Source organism: Anguilla anguilla, chromosome 2 (assembly GCF_013347855.1).
Source record: "Anguilla anguilla isolate fAngAng1 chromosome 2, fAngAng1.pri, whole genome shotgun sequence".
In the NCBI taxonomy this organism is placed as follows: Eukaryota; Metazoa; Chordata; class Actinopteri; order Anguilliformes; family Anguillidae; genus Anguilla; species Anguilla anguilla.
Window position 1 is genome coordinate 50,796,425 of NC_049202.1, and position 23,731 is coordinate 50,820,155.

Sequence of the window (23,731 nt, forward strand, 5' to 3'; positions counted from 1 at the left end):
AAGTAAGTCTTTAAAATTACATGCATATTGGCTGCAGTCATTAATCAGTGCAATGCAATTTTTTTAAGGCACAGTCTATTTTGCTTCCATTAGCTCTGAGAGTGTGGTAAGGCTTTGAATAGTTCTTTACGAATTAAAGGGAAGTGACCTTGGTTTAGTGCTTTATATCTGGAGCGTGTTGTCTGTGCATCTGTCCGTGGAGATCGACCAGCGACCCGGAAGGTGAGGAACAGAGGATTTAAGTGGTCTGCCATGTTATTAGACCAGACTTCAAAAGAACAAGGGGATTTAACCTCAGCCAGCTTATTGAACTTTAAAGACATGTTCTGGAGTACAGGGCATGGTAATTAAAAAAGGTCCCTTCTCTAATCTTTTGGGGAGATTCGCCTCAGCTTCAGTCCACAGACAGATGAAGTTAAGTGAATGGTTTCATTGACTGACAGATGAGACTGAGTCTGTTGAAGTGGAGCTCTTTGGTGCAGCCTCTTGTATTTCTTCCAGTAGAGCATTGGCAGATTTGCCAGCAGGGTGTCCTGTGTGGAAGTAGAGTAAGAAGGAGGTGAACAGAAACCTTCTCCACAGCTCTGCTGGGACTATTTGAGGGCTAGAAGAAGCACATCCTCCTGAGTCTGATTCAGCAGCAGCTGGTGGCTCTTATAATTTCCAGTCCACAGCAAACGGCCATCGGCTTCATCTTGTGTGCTCAGCTGGCATTCCTTCATTTGTTTTCCCCCGTCCAAATGAAATAGCGATGGCAGAAAAATGCTGAAAGAAATTTATGTTTGCAGGTGGAGTATAATTAGCTTAGCTGTCAAATTTTACTTGACCTTAGAGCAGGGAACTCCTGCAGGGTGGTTGAGATGTTCCTGCAGCATGTACTGTAGCTCGAAACAGTGATTAGATTAAGGATTAATGAACCCTGACTAAGAACATTCAAATGGTGAACATTCTATTAGAGATTCCCTCAAGAGCAGCAGAGCATTTAGCACCCAGTATCCTTGGGACTTGGGAGGTTCTTATTTCCTTGTTTGTCACAGTATTGTATACAGAACCAGTATTTGTTTATCCTTTATTGTCAATAAATATTCTTTGGGGCCACAGCGCAGCTTATGACACAGTAGAGGTTTGGACAGATCAGGTGACATGTCTGGCTTAACAGCAGTAATGATGACGAAGTGAATATTTGGTAACACACAGAAGGGCCTACGGAGGAATTATCATTTCTGAACAGATAGGAGATGTGGAGCACTTACACAGTATAAATAAGACTGATGCTTTTAGATTTGAATGTGTGATAATTACTTATTTGCTGTCATTGATTTATCAGATGACCATGTAAACTATTTTAAAACCTGCAGGAACATTTTGTAACTGCCTGCAGGGTAGGATGCCTACCATCACCTGGATATCTCTCGTATTTTATGATACTTTACCATTTAAGTTTATTAAAATATAAAACATCTGAATAAAGACTGTAGTTAAAGGTTAAAAGTTAAAGACTGTAGCCCAGTACACAGGAAGTGGTGACTGAGCAGCACAACAGACAAGACAGGACTACAGAAAGACAGGAGCTGAAATGGATTCTGCAGAACTCTCAGTTACCTGCAATGGCATACAGATATGGACAATAGCGCACACGCTCAGGCTACTGAAGATCCTTTCACCCAAACATCTAATAGAAATTACCTTTGAAAAAAGACTGAAAGCTTAAAAAAATCTTTGGATACGAAGTATTGTGACATTCTGATTTAAACCATTAAGGCAGGGTTTAAACCAGGATTTAATTGGTCACTATAGTTTGATGACAGAATGGAATGATGTTAAATTTAAATTTTATTTTTAACTGTAAAATCATTAAGTGGGAAAATGACATCATATCATTTATTACTGAGGCAGACATTCTAATGAAGACCACTTATGTAGATCGCAAAGTTGTGAAATGCAGGTACAAAAAAATGGAGCTAATTTGATGTCCACACTATGAAAATATGGGAACGGAGTTAGCAGCAGGTGTCTCAAGCATTTATTGCAAAGCAGTCCAATATGACCTTCTGCAGGATGAACAATGAGGCACAGTTTAAATGGACATGCACAGACATGGACAAATATAAGCTTAATAACAGGGATACAATACATTACAAAACAGCTTATAACTTTGTCAAATACAGCACAGGTTTCCCACTGTCCAGCGACACAGGGAAGAGGGACATTTTAAAGGGATTCTATTGATCTGCTCCAGCCATCTACACAATTTCTGCTTGTTCCTTACCCATCATTCAATTAAAGATCAAATCCCTAATGAAAGGAATTGTGGGAATTTGAGTGAAGGAACGGGACATGCAGGCAGAGTAGGTTTGGGAGGGGAAAGTATTCATCCATGTCCATGAGAGGATCTTCCTGGTCAGGTTTGTTAATCATTGGGTACCAGCTGTTCCCTGCAAATGAGTTCTCTTCAAGCAGAGAGAAACAGCCCATCTTGAGCTACCACTGGGTGGTACTGGAGATCTCAGGAGACAGAAGAGCCACAAAGACCTAAACTCTCAATCAAGGACAGACCATATAAATTCTTACACGTTACAGAATGTTTGTGTCCGCAGACATCAGTGAAGATGTACATTTACACCTCGCTCTTATTTTTTCACAATATCAAACAAATGTTAACATCAATTTGTTCAATATATATTCTTTGTATTCAGAAAAGTAATAAATATATATATATATATATGCTGGGATAAATATATCTAAATATTTATATCGATACTCTTTTTACATAAATAAATAATTGAATTGACTGGCACAGTAAATTCATTTTCTTCTTTTTTATAACCACAGTATTGGGTTTCACTCTGTCAGGTTATCTAAACTAGTACTGGTATTGGCAGAATGGTATAGCTTGCAGCTGAACTGAACGATCACAACACGTTGACAAGTCACACACATTGTCTATTGGAGTTATGTCATTTGCTGCTGGTATTTCTGCATACCCTGATATTGTAACATTGACTTAACACTTCTACACGATGAGGGTCACGACAGTCTTCAACAGTACACAAGGGTGACTCGGTTTAAAAAACACTTTCAACATCAGAGGCGAGGTTAGATGTGAATTGACAGTAGGATCTTGTTCTCACTTACCCAACGACAAGAATGAATAGCCTAGGATGTGTGCCTCATATGGATTACGTTCAATACCAGTGAAGCCTTGCAATAAAACAGCACAGACAAACACTCTAAACTCGCACGTACGCTGCTGAGCCACAACATTGTGTACTGGCTCCTTTGGCTAGACCAAACAACGGGAGATGTCACACACTGAGGCTGCATGCAGTGTTCTTTTTCTTACTGATTGTCATTGATGGGCAGGAACCACAGCAAAAAGCGGCAGACTCCAGGTCTGCTCACTGCACTGCATTTAGCCTAACACAAAGACATCTTTACTTTTGGGGATAAATTTTGGGTCAAATTCCAAAGCCCAAAGATTGATTATCAGCAATTTTTGCAAGAAAAAGAAGCAACACATTCTGCACTACCACTCGACGTGCCACCAGTCTGTCTGTCATTTTTTCAGAAGTCATGATGAGGTCATAGTTTGTCAGGTAGCAACAATGCTATAGAAAAAAAATATGTTGACAATAGACATTCAGTTCTGCATTGTTTGTAACAAAAAAACACTCCAGGTGCATTTTCTCTCCGTTGGAATTTAAAGGGATGTGAGGTCTACAAGTAAAGCTGTGGTGGTGATGGAAGGCACCTACAAGTTTCAAACTGTCAGAACAGACGTGGAACATTGATTTCTAGATAAGGCGATATCTAGGTGATCTTTATCTACAGTATCTGTATGTCCCCTAATCTTCCATGATCCCTGACACTGTTGCCTATTTTTAACCCCCCCTCCCCCCATTACATATAACCACGGCTATATCCATGTCCTTATCCCTACGCCTATACATATATCCCAATCCCTGATGTTAAAGGCCATCATGTGACTTCCAGGGAGGCAAGGGAGACACGATCGCACTCTGCGCGGGACCTCAGGCTGTGCCACTGCTCCACTGGGGTGCGTTGGGAGTCCAGGAGCCGGCGCCAGTGGCTCGTTTCAGGGGGACCAGTGGAGAACTGGCCAATCACAATTCGCCCAACGAAGTCGTTGCTGCTCTTCATGTTATGGCCGTACACTGGAGAAGAGAGACCGTTACTGCCAAGTCACTGGTCGAACAGCACACAGCTAGCCTGAACCAAACTGAAGCAACTGAAAATTGACAAGACAAAAAAAGTGATGGGGACACTGTACATTCCTAATCCTACAGTGCGCAATCAACTGAACCATTGACAAATGTCAACAAAAAGCAATTCATGGGCAGTATCTGTTCTGTTCGACTACTACTGTCCCCCTCTCCCTTTCCTGAATTTTTCCCTCTGAAATCCAATTCTCTTAATGGAGTGAGGTCAGAGTATGGCTTTTGTTCATTTCATCAGGTTGCCAGTAAATAAGATCAATGTTTTTGCACACGGGCCAAATGATCCATTCTGCTATTAGCGGCGGAATGATAGAAGCAACAGGGAACAAAGAGAGACATTTGTCGCAAAACACAGAGGCAGCTCCCCTGCGGGTCCCTCCAAAGGCAGCATTCTCAATGTTGCTGCAAATACAGGGCAAGCAGAGACGAGTTGCTGTTACCGGGCAAAAGCAACACGTGAACTGGAAGAAAACACAAGAGATTATCCTTCTGTCTCACATCAAAGGCGTGTTCAATCGAGCGATAGCTGCAAAATGTCTGGTGCTTCCTCTGTCTCCCTCTGTCTTAGTTGTCTTGTAGCACTGTGCGACCTGCAGTATGCAAAGCAGTTCCCAGTTCATAGCCAGTGCACTGGAGAAGCACGCAAGCTCGCACAGGGTACAAGTGGCACAGCGGCAGTTCAAAAGGCACATTTAGTGATTCCAAATCGAGGAGAAATATTGTCAAAAATAAAATTAATAAATCTCCAATCTCCTTCTATTTAAAATGATGTAAAGTGCACATAAGCAATAGCAACACGTTTAAATTAAGTACAGAAATCAAGGTGATGAGTCATCTTTTTTTTTAAATCATCAAGCTGCTTAATAACAAAATAAATCAAACAAAGAATCAGTGCAGTCATCTCCTTCAAGTGAAGTTCACAACACACCTATCTCTCGCACGCAGTTTGCCACTGCTGCACAGACTTTGAATGGAATGCAGAAAGGCTAGGTAGCCTGACTAAAGTGAAGCCATCCATCAGTTTTAGTGTGCCAAGAACCAAACAGAATCTTTAAATGGAGTGGCCTGAAGTTTGCCTGTATAGCTACATTACTTGTATTCTACTGAGGTACGTGCTTCTCCTATTCATCTTCAACAGACAGGAGAATATATAGTGTCTTTGTGTCTTCACATATATCCACCTCACGTCTTTACATTACAGACAAATCATTAGTTCACCATGAGGCAATCTATCCATCTTGCAGTAGTGCCACAAAGAGGCGAGAGCTTTTTAGCATTGAGGTTAAGATGGATGGGCATTCTGATGTTGAAAGAGGGGCCAGGTGTGCAGTCAATCATCTCCTCTGACCATGTCCTTTCCTTCTCTGCCCCGCCAGATTGCTATATGAAGTGTATTCATCTTAATGCTCCATGAATCAGCCACAGACGCAAGATAGAGTGTAATTTGGTTGATGGGTCATGGCGAGGAATGTGATTCAGGGGATCCCAGCTTGTGATGACATATAGCACATGAACATGGGTGGATATTATCACAGCTCAGGGCAGAAGATAACATGCCGTTATCCCACATCGAATTTGTCACCACTGAATTACAAATGGAGAAAATGATACACGTACTGTTTTTGTGATGCTTGGATCTTTTTCTACATATATGTGCGCAAGCGTACATGGGCATATGTGTGTGTGTATGTGTGTGTGTGTGCTATACATACATGTATACATGTAGAGAAATAATAATATAAAAATAGTTATTCAAGATCTAACATTTTGACAGATCAACAGCCTTTACAAATGACACATATGCAGACACGCACAATTCAGCAGCCAGTTCTAGTGCGGTCTCGTCTGTCTACTTCAGTCAGCTGACAGTGGTAACTAGCCATGGTAACAAGCCACGTGTACACCCTGCCAGCCGAGCCTCTCAAAGTCCAGACACCATACTGACAAGTCAACAGTCAAGGCAGACAGGGAGGAGAAGAGCCACATACAGAAACAACCAGCAAAGACGCATGCCGCATGAGAAGACCTCTTTCCTTGCTGACTACATGCTGACATTCTTTTCTCTTTTCAGATGGTGTGCAATCTGCCAGAAAAAAATTTTCAGATAGGAATGCAAAGAGGCAAAAGTGATTCAGTTCCAAATAATGGTTAAGTGCTCATGCATTAGACAGGAGCTAATACTTATGCATGAGCTGAGGACTAGACAGAGCTTGCTAACATGTTTATCTTACTGCTCATCTGAGGAAAAACAAAAAACACCAAAGGGTAAAATAGTTTGGTGGTGTTTTTGTTCAACTGGGAAAATTGCTTTGAAAATACCCTTATACAGGGCAAATTATACAGCATACATTTACATCATATCATATTATTATATACAGTATGTATGCACACAGCAGGGTATATACTGAGACCATTCAGGTTAACCCCTTGCTCGTGGGTACAATGGTAGTGACCTCCCTATGATTGTACCTGCAATGTTCCTGATACAATCTCAGCACTGTACCTCTGTATAATCTCATACAGTAGGTGTGGCACATGCAAGATTGACAAGAGCCAGAGTAATTTATTTTCAGACTAAGGCCCTCTTGGCAAAGCTGACACAGTATGATAAACAGACAGCCTATTTCACCTGCTGCTGAAGAGCTGTATCTACCTCATCAAACAAGCAGCACAGGGGAAGAGGCAGATGTACTTCAGGGAAGAGCTGCCTATCATCCCCTAATTGCATGCTTCTCTTTGTGTGGCAGATCAGAGCAAGCGCTGGACACCAAGCCAAGTGAGCACCCCCACCCTTCCTCACCATGGCCTTACACCAGCCCCCTACCGAGGGACAAATCATCTCCCGCTGAATCTGAAGTGAGTGTACACAGACATGAAGTTCATGTTGGGCCAGCAGACCAGCCCTGCTGTCCGGGGCAAGTTTATGGTGTCACTTACGCATCATCTGCTAAATGGGTCTAACCCTGTAACATGCTGACACTGGTTTTCATCAGCTGTCTTTTATGGAAGGCATTGAGTGCTCCCACAAGCCATTAAATGCAGCGTCAGTTAAACGTTTCACTTTTTTACTGTACTCACGAGACTTCCTGAGACTATTGAATATGGAAGTAAGTGTCTTCTCACATTTATGAATTGTGCTTACTGTCTCCAAAGATTAATTGCTATGGCTCACTCTGCAGATACCCCCTCAGGGACCATTGTGGCAAAAATGAAATGGATAATGAGTGCATTAACCAGGAATTCTTCCTTTGCTTACAAAGAGAAGAGACTTCACCTCACATAATGTTTTTGTTTTTGATAATTAATTCCATTGTCTTCTGATACTTTCATGTTTGCAGACCAACTTTGAATTGGGCTTCAGTGCAAATGAGATGATATTCAATGACATGTTAGCCCAAGGAAACTGTGTATTCAAAAACATATAACATAAATCAGCATCCACAATAGAACATCTAAATTGGCATTATCCATTCCCATATGAAAAAGTAACACAATGCAAAACATAATTAAAACTCACATTATTTCAATATTAAACATGGTGTTCAATGGCAGGAGTAAAAATTAAATTGTCATTATGAATTGTCCTTATATATTGTAAAACAATTGTTATATTATGATATAGGCCTACATCATACGAATCGTGCAATATGATTATACACAATTACCATCACCATAAATATTATACAATATAATAACACTGTGAAAATATGCTCCTAAATTTTTGTTTGGTTTTTTCACTATTGTTAGCTTTTCTACTAATCAGTGTAGCATCATTACATGACCTCACACCACAGCTAAAATAATGACCACATCGTTTATGAAAGGCAGTCTGTGTCCTCTGCCCTATCTCCCATCACCAGTTACATTAGTTCTACATCTACAGAAACCAAATCCTGACTGTTCATACAGCTGGAGCCAGCTCAGCTCTGACTGCCATCAGCATTAATCGTGTGCCTTCTGTCACCAAGAGACCCAGAGCCATGCAAGGTGGAGTTTCAGTTGGGGATCATGCTACTTGTTAACTACCTTATGACATCACTCACATTCAGGGACACTGATTGGACAGGGAACGAGGTGAGGGCCCTGTACCTGAGAACACCAGGCTCACTTCATTCAGTTCCTCCTGGGCAACCCGGAAGCTGAAGGACTCATTGTAAAATGGGTCAATGGTGCCCCTCATGCAGGACGTCTTTTTGGTCTTCACCAGTTTGAGGCCCGTCACCAGCTGGACCTTGACGAATGGATCTGTGGATGGCCAGAGTCAGAGTCATGACTGAAGGAGGAGTATTCAAAGTCTTAAATGCAGAACATCACAGACAGAGCAGCAGCAGTACCTGAGCCCTGGCACATGTCAGTCTGCAGAAGCTGCTTGGCCCGTATGATGTCCACATTCAGCCTCCCGGCACTGGGCAGGTAGTTGAGGGACAACAGTAGCTCTCCTAGCTCCACCTCATTCTGGACACACAGTGGGGAGCAATGTCACCATCAGAGGGGTCATGTGGAGATGTCTGGTCTGACATAAATTGTCACTTGTATGTCATATCATGCCACCCTTTTTTGTGTGGGGCACCATACGTAAAAATATCCTTAAAAGCATGGGCACAGGGATGAGTGTATACAGAGCAATTATACACACATTATAATAAAAACAGAGGTCGCTTTATTGCAGGATTCAGCATTTTTTACACAGAAAAAGAGAGCCAAAATGCAGTGGGAAAAATGTAGTGCATTTTGTAAATGCAAATATTCCAAGGACTTTTTCAAATTATAATGGGTGATGGCCCAGACTTGAACCACAACAAAACAATTGCACCTGTTTCTTTGACCCAATCATCTTCAGTGTCTGACATTTGTGTTGTTTATAGATCATAATATTTACACAGCTGTGGTAGCATTGCCAGATTCAAAGAGAAAGAGCTTAATTTGAATTAAAAGCCAAAAACAAGATGTCACACTCTAGATAGATTTTTTAAGATAGAGCATTTGATTTGTTTACTGTGCACATCATCTTTGTATTGTAACCAATTTAAATTCTGGAAGATAAAAAAAAGATCATATAAATGTAACATTGACAGGATGGTAAATGACAATGAATGCCTGGGAAATACAGCTGGTTCTTTCATTTTAAACAACCAAATGCTACTTAAATATATATCGCTCTCTTCCTTTGACTGTGGACCATACAGGCAGGGAAAGATGAGTTAAACGTTCTGCAACAATAGTCAAATGACATGAAAGTTGGCATCACTCAGTTTACACAGCAATTGCCATATTTTCTTGACAAAAGCATTAGACACCACAGAACAGGCAACACAGTGTTCAACTACCCAACAGGTAGCATACTCTTTTGAGCAGCAATTGTTAGAGCAATAATTCCTTGAGCACAATTCTGTGAACTACAGCAAATATAGTGTGCAAAAAGCAGCACAGGCAATGGGCAGCACCCGAGTGCTTTTAAAAAAGTGCTCCATTTATCCATTCCATTAGTGATGTGTCCATGTGATAGGTTGGGTATGAGAACATACAGTGATGTGTGTATACGATGGGTTAAGTACAGTATGAGAACATATGGTTTCTGAAGCCGACCAATGGTTAGCTGCAGCAAGAGCTTCCTCACCGAACTTGCTCTGTGCATTTCATGCATGTCACTCATTCCTTCCTACGCCACAATAAAGCACAAATCATTCCTAGGGTTTTCTATTACTAGCCTGTGTGGCAAAATTTTGTTTTGATCAGGATGCCAAAAACATTAGCTTATTTAATTGCGCTTCTATTACAAGTGTGATAATAATATGATTAACAACATACATTTATCGTGCCATTATTGTTAGTTGGCATATTATGGCAAAAATACTTAATTTATCATAATGCAAGTGAATTAGTGTAAAATGCAGATTTTGAAATGTCAAGCATTTCATGTGTTGGCACAACCACTTCAAACCAGTACACTGCACTAGCTTACGTACACATACCCAAACACAGTACAACCATGACCAACAACCACACAATTACAGCAGTGTTGGCCCAAGCCATTAATAAAGCCTGCCAGAGCAGACCTTGGGGTCTCTCTGCCTCATTTTGTGTTGCTCAATCCATGCTGTTTTCATTAAGTGAAATTGCCATTTTTACTCTATCATGCAGGCGCCCACAGTGGGGAAGGAGACTAAATCAGCTTAGCACTACACCCCAACCCACAGATGAAGCCAGGCTTAACCTCCACCTTTGAACATCTTGCAGAGAAAAGGACAGTTAGACTTCATGGGTCTTCTCGAAGCTAAACCCTCCTGCCCCTGTCCCTAATATGTTCCTTCACTTGTGAATTTACATTGGTGTAGAGGGCATACTCTCAGCCGCTCCTACCAGGTGAATGCTTTCCCTCTCTAAGTGCCCTAGAGACAGAAAGCTTAAGACTAGTATGATACAACAGTTACAGTATGTCTTCAGTGGTGGAGTGTTCTCAGGTCAGTATGACTCATCCAAAACTTTATACAGAAATAATGAATAGAGAACCCCAGAAATGTGAAGTTGACAGCAAAAGTTAGTTCATTTTGGTTATGATTTTAGTTTCTTTCTATCAGTTTTTACACACACAACACTTTGGCTAATGTCAGCCTTCCCCACCCCACAATACTCATGTAAGTCTGCCTAGAGTATGACTTAATACACACTTTAAAGGTAAATATGTGATTGACTGGGGCCTTTAAAATAAAAATAACATTTTAAAAGAATAATAAAATAAAATTCAATTTAAAAGGAAGGGGGCTAACTGTTGCACTGTCTACGAATTAAATAAAAGGTGGTCTTACTATTTTAAAATTTTATGATGGCCCACATGGCCCATTGATGCCATAACACAATCCGATAGGTTTGCATTTTTAAAAATTCGCTAAAATCAGACCCTTGCCAGCTCCCGGTTCAAGCTCTACTCAGCTCCTACCTGGATTACTGCAACTCCCTCCTGGCTGGACTTCCACAGCACTCTCTCCAGCCCCTTCAGTTCATGCAGAACACCACAGCCTGCCTTGTTTTCCACCTCATCAAGTTTTCCCATGTTACCCCCGTCCTGCAGTCCCTCCACTGACTCTCAGTGGCTGCCAGCATAAAATTCTAAATTCCGGTGTTGGTGTACAAGACTGCTAAAGGCACGGCACCCCAAACCTGAATTAAGAAATAATCATACTTTAGCATGTCCAAGTTCTGAGTCATTCACGCACCCAACTAACAAATAACTACAACAACTCTTCAGCTGTAGCTTTGATAATGACTTCAGCTATGCTGACAATTCACAGATAAACATTTTAATCCTGTGACATGATAAGGTAAGCTTTGGGAAAGTCTTTAGTAAAGTTGGAAAATGTTTGTTTTTGTAGAAATCAGCTGTCACCTCTAGAGATTCAAATGTGTGGCTGTCCCTCTGGAATATCAGATGGATCTTGGCATGATACAGCATCCCATACTTTATGCCTACTCTGTCTACATGTGATATATAATGTTCTATTATTTGTGTAGATATTGAATGCTCTTGTCTTGCTAGGTCAACAGAGAGTTTGGGAAAATGTGGACAAAAGCAACCGTGAAAGTTATCTACCACATTCACAAAAAATCCTTGCACGATAACTTCCTCAGAAAGTAATGAAAGTGCACTATTGTGGGCCTCGTACAGCCCTCACAAGCACACAAACTTGGATACAGTTTGTGTGCTTGTGAGAGCTGTTTGTGGTCTATTACCACAGGTCATGAGAGAGCACCCTCACCAAATACCTGAATACGGTGAAAAAGGCTGATATGAAAGTCATGGAGCTCTGACCTTCCATTCCCTCTGAGATCCCAATTACCCTGCTATTCTGCCTAAAAACCTGGTTCTCCAGATTTTTGTTTTTTTTTGCTTTCAGCAACATTTGTTTCATGCTGCTAGTCTCGGCCTGCAGAAAGGAGGACACATTGCCGAAGACAGGGGCTTTGATTTCCACACAAATGGCTGAGGTGAGCAAGTCTTTCATAATAGTTGGTGTCCCACATTGCCACCATGATGTCATTAGCTTTCAGGCTGACCTTTTCCAACTCTATCTCTAATTAGATGGATTTATTGCCGGTCTAGATTCTAATCTCCCTTCTCCAGAAAAAAACGCATTTAATATATACTCAGGTGATAATCGAAGAAAACAATCACAGGATGGTTGTGTCATAGTTGGTGATATGTTTTGCTGAAGAAGCATATATAAAATGCACACATATTATCAAATGCTAGCCAGCCTGGATAGCCGAATGATATTTAAGATGTGTACGGTTCTGTGCACACCCTCTACATAGTCCTGGGAGTTTTTTCAGTGGACAGTGTCATACCTTGTATACCATGCTATTGCATGTTTTTAGCACCCTTAGAGACCACTGCTTCTATTTTTTGTGTCATATTATATTAGTCCAGTTCCATGTTTCTGTTGTGTTTAAATATCATACCCGAGTAAAGAAAATAATGGAATATAGACTATTGACATTCATATGGTTAAGAAAATGAATAATTTAAGCAATGAAAGCAGGAAGAATGAAGACATTTTTCACATTTAATCAGTGTATCAGGATAACCATTCTCAGACTTCAGGATGTTCTGAAAATGATACTTAACATATCATACTTTCTTATAATAGAGTCAAGCAGTCATCTGAATTTAACTACAAAGAGATTTCTGTGTGTTTACAGGAACAAAATGGGGCTAGACTGCAGATCTTTCTTTCTTTAGCTACTAAGCCCAGCTTTACAATAACAGGAAGCTAATGACCCAGAAAGGAACAGTGGCATTTTCTGCTTTAGCTGTTTCCACACAAAAGCAGTTCCCTGTCACATCACTTCTCCCTGCTTGCACAGCTCTAATCCCCCTAGCAGTTAATTGGGGTTACTGGGAGTATGATGTGTAAGTCTGTTCAAAGCTGACAGCGTACTAAAGACATAGCAAGCCATACCTGTGAACTGGGCACCAGGGCCTTCCACCAGTGTCCACCTTTCACCAGGTCCACCTCACTGAGGGACATGGCCACCTTGCCGATGACACAGTGGCGGGAGAATTTGTCAAAGTCAACGACGGAGAGCAGCAGTGTGCGGCGCTGGGCCTCCAGGAAGGGCAGCTTGAATGTGAATCGCTCCTCAAAGACAGGGTTCTGGGTCTTTCGCTTGACGCCTGTCTGTCGGGAGTTCTTGTGGTCGGGCAGCAGGCTCATCTTGACGTACGGGTTGGAGTGGGCCATGTCTTGGCGGGAGGCGTCGCAGGAGACGGGCAGGGGCAGGTCGCGCGCCTCGATGACCCGTACGGTCAGGTGGTTGTGGATGAGGTCGTACTGCGTGCTGAAGTGCAGCATGCCCAGCTGGTAGCGCAGCAGGATCTCGTCGTCCGTCAACGAGTCCACGTCATCGCCGCTGGAGTCCACTGAGTACAGCCGAGGCTCCAGCTTTCGGGAGTAGTCCTCAGATGCCGCATAGGGCTTCCGCAAAACCGCAGGCTGGACCGCTTCCTTCCTGGAACCCATGGCCCAAAACTCAATGGGTTTGATGTCCACCAGGGGAGAGCTGGGCCTTCGAGCCTCAAGACCTGACAGGAGAAAGTGGAAAATGAACAAAACTGCTAGTGCACTAAAACTATAATAGCAGTCCACCCCAGTTTCATAACATTGTAAATTGTCCATGAGGAATGAGAGTATGACAGAGACTCACTGGACAGCCTTCGGGCCAAGCTGTAGGTGGAACGGGATGTCTCCGAGCCGGAGCCATGTCTGTCTGGAGAGGTGTCGTGGGGTGTAGCAGGGGGGTCATAAGCCAATACCTCTGAGTTTGTGTCTTTGTCACCATTGCAGTCATTGACCCTGACAGACAGGAGAGAGCGCTGTGATTAACTCTTCTGTCCTCGCTCAACTGTGGCCTTATTGAATCGGACAGAAGGCTTCTCATTTTGAGATACTGCTTCTGAAGAGGGGGGTATTGATTTTGCTGTTGGAAAACAAGATGCTGCTCTGTCATCAAATATCCTTTTCATGCAATTTTTTTTTTGCTGCCATTGAAGCCTTAATGAATAAAAATGGGGATCAAATCAAGTACAAAGCATCATTTTACATCAAATTTTCATTTGGAAAACAGTCAAATTTTAACTACACAAGCTTGTTTTTTCTCCTTTGATTTTATATGTGTACATGAGGATCTACAAAAGTTAGAAAACCCTTGAGATTTGCAAATATGTACATTCTTAGGCATTATGAACCCAGTAATGTTGCTGTCCTTTGCAGTTTTTGTGCCTCGGTGTTGTACTAGTGTAAAAAATATGGCTGTGTTGTTTTTCCTCTGTTAGTAAGTGTTCTCCACAACATTTTTTAGTGAAGGCCTGACCTCATGGTGTTCCTTAGGTAGCATAAAGCATAACAGTGTCCATGATTTCAGTTCCCGGGGAGATTTGATAGTGCAATCTGAAACACATGGCTTTGCAGGGCAGAATAAACTAAAGGGGGTTGAAGGCTGCTGGACTGGAGACTGCAGGGAAGGAGAAAGACGGTTTGTTAAAGAACCAAGACCAAAGTGTGGACGGGAGACAACATCTGTAATGCTAACTCTTCAAAACACACGCGACATGCACCAGGTGAGAGGATTTATATTCTTGGAGAGGTCGATCTGTCTCAAGTAAATTCCAGGAACGATACAGCAGATTCTGACCAGATCAGCACAGCCTCCAGTCTGCTGCTGGTCTTCAGCGGCTCCAGCTCTGAACCCAGAGAGGAGACAGTGAAGCAGTGGTGTGACCAAGGGTCACTGCAAAGGAATTACACTCACCGAGAAACTGCAATCCCCGGGAGCTACGCTGTGGAAATATAAGGAGGCTGAAAACAGCAACTCTCACTGCTGCTACCAGAAAAGGATGGCATCTCAATAACATGCTCGGTAACAGCACCAGACCCTGAGTATTACAACATGCTCCACAAAAACAAAATCATAAATAAAATAAAATAAAATAATGACGTCAAGGTGGCGACATGATGCAGGATCCCTGAAGGCAGTGGATGACACCATTATTCAGATATTTGTGGGTGTAGGGGTGGTTAGGATTCCCATAGATTATATTTATTTCAGTAAAACAGTTTTATAAGCCAACAATGAAGGGCTGAATTATTCGGAATTCGGTACGCTCCAGCATTCCTTATTTTGGGCTATTCTGCCGGGAAGTTGTTCTGGTAAGGAGCCCTTTCCTATAGTTGACTGTCCTGGCTGTTGAGCACCTATTTAGTTCTCCTTTATGGAGCTGGCTTGAAGCGCGTTGGGCATCTTCCTTTTTAGACTAAAATATTATTTGAGTTTTAGAATGTGTTTTCGATTTGCCAAGACAAAAAAAAAAGGGTTTTTTTATTTTTTTTAAATATATTTTTGATGACAGGCTGACTTTGCAGTGGCTGGTGTAGCGGCAATCACAGGGCGTAATCATAGCTTCAGTTTCAGTTTGCAAGTATCTTGGCTAACTTCAGGCATGCAACAACACAGGCAGTGTGGTATGCAATGCCTTGGCTAGACCAGATGCATCTAAGCCATGCCTTTCTGGCCCTGGGATTGAAGAGTTTGCATTTCTTTTGAACTGAGAAGGACGGGCATACTGGCAAGATATAAAAACTGATTTTTATGTTTATAATTGTGACTAAATGCTATACATTTCATCTCCCTATTTGTTTAGCCTATGGAGGTATAAAACAAAAAATCACTCTACAAGCTTTGGAGTTATATTAAGTACTTTTTAAACCCCAAAACCATGATTGCCCCTATACCAGCTATTGTACAGCAGATAGGTAATCAGACACTTCTGTAAATATATTCTTCTTTTTTTAACATACATTACAAAACAAAAACTGTCTGGACCAATTGAAAACATACACTGAAACTGAAACAATGGTGCGAGAAATAGAAGCAATATAATTTCATTATAATGATCTGAGGTTTCTAGTTGCCACAAGGTAGCATTTTAGTAGCATTTAAAATGGAACACTGAAACCTAAAATTTCAAATCAAAATTCTGTGAAACATTTTATTATCTGTTGATTGGCATCCCAATTCCAAAGATTCAAATGATATTACAGCATTTCTTCATTACCAAAATGCAATAATAATGACAATAATACAGTTACGTAAGTATTTCCTGCTCACTGCAGCTTAATGACAAAATTGCTGACCTAAGAAAAGACAAAAATCAATAAATGTTTCCATCTAGCCAGAATATGTTTACAAATAAAGCATGATTTAGGTATTATCTTTTCCCATAAAATAATCCAGACTGTTCCATTGGCCCTTCAGACAGGACTGACACCCACTGGCTGGCCCCCACCAAGCCACAATATAAAATTAGTCCGGTGAGAAAATGCAAATCCCTGTTTTATTAAAATTGTTAAAAAGGATTATTAGCGGTTCCATGTTCTTCTTACATTTCACTTTGAGTTACAAAGACTTTCAAACATGCTTGCAAACAATATTCTCCACATACAAAATTTGTTAACTGAGAAGCTTATTCTCTTGACAAATGCAATGCTTTGATCAAGATGCCTGTGGTATCATAATTGCATTCTAATATTACAAAGATTTAATGATGGGTCACTGGTAAAAATGAACAAGCAGCATGAAATTGGTTGTTTTACACATACGTTCATCTTCAGTCTTGCTTTATACTATGCCTGGCAAGATACGCTGCACAATAAGAGCCCTGTCAGACTATAAGTAGCACCCTACCGAACAGATATTTCATTTATGCGGCCAAGCAACTGATGGTAATACTGTAGAATAGTGTAGAATAAGTGTACAGTAGTATTTTTGCCTATCATGTGAACTCTATCACATGAACCCTTCCACAGCACAACTGTTTGTGCTCCTACAGCTCCCACTACAGTTGAGAGTATTTCTATGACTTCATATTACTAACACTACTTGCTGCTGCTGCTAATACTAATTCTAGGGCTGCTATTGCAGTCCATTTGCCCAACTAGCAGTTTATCACAGTGCATAATACCATAACATAATCCCTGTATTAATGGTGTAATTCTTTATAAAATGAAATCAGAATGTAACACATATGTCGTATGCTAAACAAATCATCTTACCAAAATTGCAATCGTAAAATTGCATTATAATACAAATATAATATGCAATGCCTACTACTATTCTTAATGCAATTACGAAACTACACCATTAAAAATAGGTATCTCCAGTTGCAAATCTATCACACAGGTAAATTCCTAGCATATAGTTTTAGCAGGGGATAATGCACAGGAATTTTCCCATGCCACCCAGCCCTGTAAGCTGTTACAACTTTATTTCCCCACAGAGAAAACCTCAAATGAGGACTTCTCCAGGTTCACGCGCTGTCTAATTTGCACAGCGCTCGCCTCGGCTGTGACTCACCATGCTGTCCCTGCCTGATCAACTGAGAAGAGACGTGCCACGCTGAAGCCTGGCTGTTACTCATCCGTCCTCACAGGCAAGCTGCCACCCAAGGCTCCGCACGGGCATTCTTCTGCTCTCTACTGAAGCGCTGCGTTTGCTTCCTCAAATGAGCACGAGCCACAGACCTATTTGAGGTGATAGGCCTGCCATTCTTCAGCAGATTGGTCACAATGGAATCACAGTCATTGAACATTCAGCTCAGGTAATTATCAGCAGAAAGACCTGCTGGAGAGCTCCAGCTGCTCAATACTCGGATGGGAGAGCTCCTGGGAAAACCAATTTGCTACTGGAAGTTGGTTGCTAGTGGGCAGTACTTCCTCTGGGCAAAGTAGGACAACAAACGTCCCAGTGTAGTGATAGGGACACTGTGCTGGGTAAGATGTATCTTGCATGATATGTTAAATTATAGACCCAGTGGCACTTTGGCAGGGGGTTGCCTGGTATCCCAGCCAAATGCTTCATCTGGCTTTGTAAATATTATTCATGCTGAAGTAAAACTGGCTAGACAATGAAAAACTGCACCTTTAAATGATTATATCAAACACCACTCGCAGCAACAGTCGAACAGGACCAGTATGAGAGGTGATTATGCTGCTCCCTTGCAAACCACCCAATTTGCACAGTCAGCTTTCTAATGCAAGGCAATTAAGAACTGCTACTCCCTCCCCACTCATTTCAAAACTTACTCTGACTGGTAATCCTTAAGAAACAGATCAAGGACAATCAAGCCTGCGATCACTAAATTTAATCTTGTAGCACACTTGAACTTGTAATCAGATTTGTAATCTGACTACATGTATGCACAGTACTGCTGTATGCCTGCCCTGTCCCTTGTATTTTGTATACAGCTGTTTTATGAATGTGCTGTTATACTTTTGTATGCCTACCCAGGGACTGGGGATGAAAATGAGCTATTCCGCTTTTTCTTGGTGTAATACATCAGAGATTTCAGTCTCTAAAATCTATGTTTTAATTATATATGTCTGTAAAATGCATCAAAATAAATAGAAGAACATTTTGGTGCAATGTATGCAATACATATATCAGGTGCATGCAAAATGAATATTAATAGTGGTTGAAATAAGTCACCTTCACTCGCCTTCTCTATAAAGAGCTTTGAGACCCTTGAAAGGAGTGAAAGGGATTAAATAAATGCAAATCATTATCATTAGTAGCCACTGATGTTAATGGTTGTTACACAGATGCTTTTGATCAAGTGGACTTTCATTTATGCACTGGATCTGCATGCAGGGGAACTTACATCCAGGCTGGGGTCTGTGCAGGAAAGGGACCCAAAATCTCCACCTCCTCATCACTGGGTTGACAGCAGCTGCACTCCCAGCATGACTGCCAGCACGACTGACAGGTCCAGCGACACAGCAGGAGGTTGGATAGTTTGGACAACAGACCCTGAACATTGGATGGACAGACAAAAAACAGATAACACGATGCGATTAAACTCTTGTAACCTTTGTGCCAGCAACCATTTGGGCTTATCTTCCTATAGAAAACCAGACCCAGTGCAAGGCCAAGATTTTGAGAAGAGTCTCTGAGGTGGCAGACCAAGACTAAGCCGTTAAGCACAGCTGCACTCCCCACCATCGAGGAGTATATTAGAATGTCATGTAAGACTAACCAAACACACAGTACATGTTTTCTCTTCTTCTATAAATTGAGGCGTGAATCTAATTCTATGTTGGTGATGCTGAATCTAATTCCAAGCTCGTATTGCTTCAAAAGGTTGTACATACAGTCATTTTGTTCATACATGAAGAAGGAGCTCCACTTTTCAGTGGAACACAGGGAAGCCTATTATGGATTGACCTGTATTGCTTTCCTCCAGATGTGAAAGGAGTTGTAGGCAATGGTTTTCCAGTGTTTAAACACAGTAAATGTATGCATGGACTTTTAAATATTCATGTCTTGCTCTTATTTCAAGTGTACCCCATCCTTGGTGAGTTTCCTGTGTGGTGACAAGTAGTAAACAGCATGAATCACCTGCTTCCTGACAACAAAGTACCCCAAACAAACATTCTCAACTTCCTGAACAAACACTCAGGGAAGCTTTGCTTGTTTATGACTCAAACACTTTTCATGCGTTTCCATTTTCTTCTCGTATGCACAAATAACTTTATGCATTCATGCCAAGCCTTGCTTCAAAACAAAATCTCTATTCCCTCAGATGTCCAAGGGAGATTGGAATTACAATTCATTTCATGATGAGTATCAAAATTTGTTTTCAAATGGTTACTTTAATATTTGATAGGGAGAAGGACTTGCAATATATATTCATATATGTACAGTGAATTTGGAACAGCAGAGGCAAACTGGGACAGAGAAGATGATGTCATATTCTAAGAAAAGCTTTTTCACCCTATTTTACCATTCAGTTTTCTGTCGATCAAACCCTTAATGGAACATGCCTACAGGTAAGGCATTGCCAAAAAAGGAGAGTTTATCACTGATGAAAATAACATCCAAAATCACAGTGTCAGAAGACTGAAGCAGATGTGTTTTGACCACACAGGTGAAAACACTGTAGACAACTGAATGAATTGACTGTCCCTCAACTAGCTATAGCCCTTCTGAAGACTCCAGTCAAAACAGATGTCGATCACTGATATATTAAGTAACTACACGTGACTATATGTGTTTCCTTCTTAGACTGAATTATTTAGTTACTCTCTAATGCCACACAAAATGTAACACTTTTCTGTATGAAATAAGCAGTCTCCCATTACATAATCCCCTGTCTGTTCTCCTGTTTCTGGACAGGGCAGCAACACGTTGGTATGTGCTGTGCAACCCGGTCTTTATGAGAGTGAATAAGATACAGACTAATCTTCATTGTACCTTGCTCTTACCTCATTGATGGGTTCCAGCTGTCCTTTTTCACAGCCGCAGAAAAGGCCATTTTAGAAAAGGGATGGAGGAGAGAGGGAAAGCAAAATGACAGCTTAGATTCAATGGACATATTTCCAAATGTGCACAACTGCACATTATCAAATGATTGTAACACAATACAGTTACTGATCTCAATGTTACAGCTTTCACAGCTGTTATATTGGGCAGTTGAATATTATGAATATTAGTAAATATAGATTCTAATTTCATGGGCATATTTGCCATCTGAATGATGCAGAAAGCCGAAGGTTTAATTTTTTTCATTCCTGAATGATATTCAGGAAGCCTTATTCAAGACTATTATCCTGTTTACAAACAAGCAGACACTGTTGTCACCTTCTAACACTTGCAGATTGTTGAATCATTTCTGTCACTCTACATCAAATCATCGAAATAATTAGGAATATTTATGACATATTGATATAATATATCCATAAACTGTGATCTGTTTATGCTTAAACAAATGATGATGATGGAAAAGCTAGGGTGGAGTATTTCTGTTTTGTTTTGAGCACCAGTGGCAGATCTGTTTCTGACTGTTTTGTTTTTTTCCTGTGTCTGAGCTGTGTGTGTGTGTGAGAGAGAGAGAGAAAAAGAGAGATAGAGAGTGTGTTTGCGAGTGTGTTTGTGTGTGAGAGAGTGTGTGTGAGTCTTCCCCACTCAGACTCCTCCCAGATGCAGCCCCTGGGCTCCTGGTCTCCTTGTCACCAGACTGCTCTTGTCCTTGCAATTAGCTGTAGCTGTAGCCACGGCAACAGCGGCGTGAGCACCGAATCCCCTCCCCCCTCCCTCTCCTGCTGCTCACTCTAAGCTGATGGACCCTCGACCAGAGGCTGAAGAGCACTGGTCATATAGACACTCTGAACCACTGGCACTGCCAAAGCTGAACAAAACAAAACCTCTGTATCAGTTACAGCTGAGCTGTACCACAGCACAGCATTCAGCTAAAATACAAGGATTGCTAGGCACTGCAGACACATAGACACAGATATGCCCGAGGGAAGACACATGTACTGTGACTTACCACAATAACCATGCACTCAGAAAAAATAATGTATGCACAAAAAAATTAATCACATAGGTTCACACACAGGCCCATGTAGACACATGTAGCCACACGCACACACATATACAGTCACACAGACATTCATGTACACATGCATACACTCAAGTATACATGTACACACATGAAAAAGCACAAGTAAGACATTTAATAACAAGTTACTTTTTCATCAAATGAAATGTCTCCATTACACAAGCTACTGAGGCCCTGCAACCTGTTGGATTCTGTGAGCTTTCAATGAAAAATCTACAGAAGTAAAACATTTCTGCCTGGTCAAATACATGCATTTACTTCTGTCTTTTACATAAAGTCTTCTACATAATAGCTTAATTCGCTTATATGACTCCTTTATCTATCGATACTGAAACCATTAAAAGGTACAGCAAGTCAAACATAAATCATGGAGCGTACTTCATCAAACTAATTTACATGCCTAAAAATAATGGTAATCAGTCAACAGTATTAAAATGGATGATTTTATCTCTTTTATATCCCTAATGTAAACCAGCTGGTATATGACTGCATATGCAACGTTGCAAGAAATAAGTCCTTAAAAATAAAATGAAAGCTGGAAAGACATGGCAGGTGCACTGAGGGATGTGACAGAAATATGGAATAAAATCAGCCCTGGGGAAAGGATTCAGATTCCTGCTGTCTGTGTGTGCATCCGTGAGTGAGTATGTGAGTGCACCGTATGCTCTGGGTTAGTCTAGGTGATCTAGTCGCCGGAACTTACCTGTATATACGCCATCTTCACTTCACTCTCACCCCACGATGTCACAGCCCAGCCAGGACAGCATGCTTCGCTTCTGTGTCCACTTTGTCTTTTTTAAAAAAGGGGGAAATAATTCTTGAGTGAAGGAGTTAATTCTCCCAAGCCCTGATAGTACCCTTCTCCATCCTCACGCAGCCCATGCCAAGAGTTACACACACCCCCCCAACACATTACAACCACACAACCTCTCTCTCTCTCGCTCTCTCTCTCTCTCTCTCTGCTCTGTCTCTCTCTTCCCCTTTCTATTCTACATCCCCATCCCCACCCAACTAGCCTTTCTCTCTCTCTCCCCCCCTCTCTCTCTCACTTGCCCACCCTGAAAAATTTAAATGAGACACTCGCTTTTCTCTGAACCCCTGTGCTGTTCTGTCACTCCTCGTCCTCCCCATATTTCCCCTCCCTGCATCTATCTAGGAGACAATGAGTCATCCGGGCTTACAAAAGCCTCTCCAGGCTTTAATGTTATTATTTTTTCACATATGTGGGATTTTCAACCCAGAGTCACTGTCTACGCCACTGTCCCCATGACAGACAAAATTCTGAAAGTAAGTAAGAGACACAAGTGACTGGACATTTACAGGGCATCTGCAACCGTGACAAAATGTCAGGCAGCGTGACTGAGCACACAGAGAGCTCTACCAGGGCTTCGAGCTGCTGTGACAGGGACAGCAGCAGGGGATTGTAGGATTTGAGCGTATGCATAAGCGTATGGAGTGCTTAGTTCTGACTGAGGGCAGTAACCTGAGCAGGTGGACTGTTTAATTCATGAAACCAAGGTAAAAGTACGTTTCCATGGAGACGACAGGACCCATCACCTGTTGCTGTGTCAGTACATAGTAACCTTGCCCTTGTAAGAGTCTGGCTACTTTGCTGAGTGTATTACTTTTAGGTTGCAGATACAAATACATTCCATTTATCTATTTTTTCCAAACACATTTAAGATAAATACTTTTATTCAAAAGCATTTCTTTATTAAATAAACCAGTCAATTTCATCCCAACATGCATGTATTCATCCCAGCATACTGTCTCAGAATTCATTCCTAATTATGTATTCCAATGAGGAAAATAGGTTGACATTATGACATTATTTCAGTAATCAGATGCCTCGCCACAGGAAAGAAAATAAACAAGTCTGGAAAAAAAGATTACAGCGACCTCTGGTGTTGAAAATATATTTATGAAAAAGAGCAGCTAAATACAAACCTTTACTTCAAAGGAACCAGTGCAGAATACTGGCCACACTATTTGTTTAACTGCAGGGGAAGGTGCATGAGATTTGTACATCATAGTACAGCTATAG

The 23,731-nt window shown here is 41.4% G+C and overlaps 1 protein-coding gene across 2 annotated transcripts; it reads right to left on the bottom strand.

Annotated features, from left to right (window-relative positions):
* Positions 1-2,000: 2,000 nt before the first annotated feature.
* syt17 (synaptotagmin XVII) lies at positions 2,001-22,696 on the bottom strand. Of its 2 annotated transcripts, none has more exons than XM_035407032.1 (8): positions 22,391-22,696; positions 20,552-20,574; positions 18,949-19,097; positions 13,941-14,089; positions 13,196-13,818; positions 8,573-8,693; positions 8,328-8,483; positions 2,001-4,175 (listed from the first exon to the last, which is right to left on the bottom strand). In XM_035407032.1, coding segments are annotated over exons 3-8 (1,248 nt in total). In that variant the 5' UTR covers positions 18,951-19,097; positions 20,552-20,574; positions 22,391-22,696; the 3' UTR covers positions 2,001-3,978. The 2 variants fall into 2 exon arrangements, with proteins under 2 accessions (XP_035262923.1, XP_035262922.1); XM_035407031.1 differs by having other exon boundaries at positions 20,552-20,569; positions 22,391-22,695.
* Between the last annotated feature and the right edge of the window lie 1,035 nt (positions 22,697-23,731).

Coding starts and splice junctions, on each gene's coding strand:
- syt17 (XM_035407031.1), bottom strand. Junction 8,484..8,572: donor TGACATGTGCCAGGGCTCAG/GTACTGCTGCTG, acceptor GGCCATCCACAG/ATCCATTCGTCAAGGTCCAG. Junction 4,176..8,327: donor AGTGAGCCTGGTGTTCTCAG/GTACAGGGCCCT, acceptor TCTCTTCTCCAG/TGTACGGCCATAACATGAAG.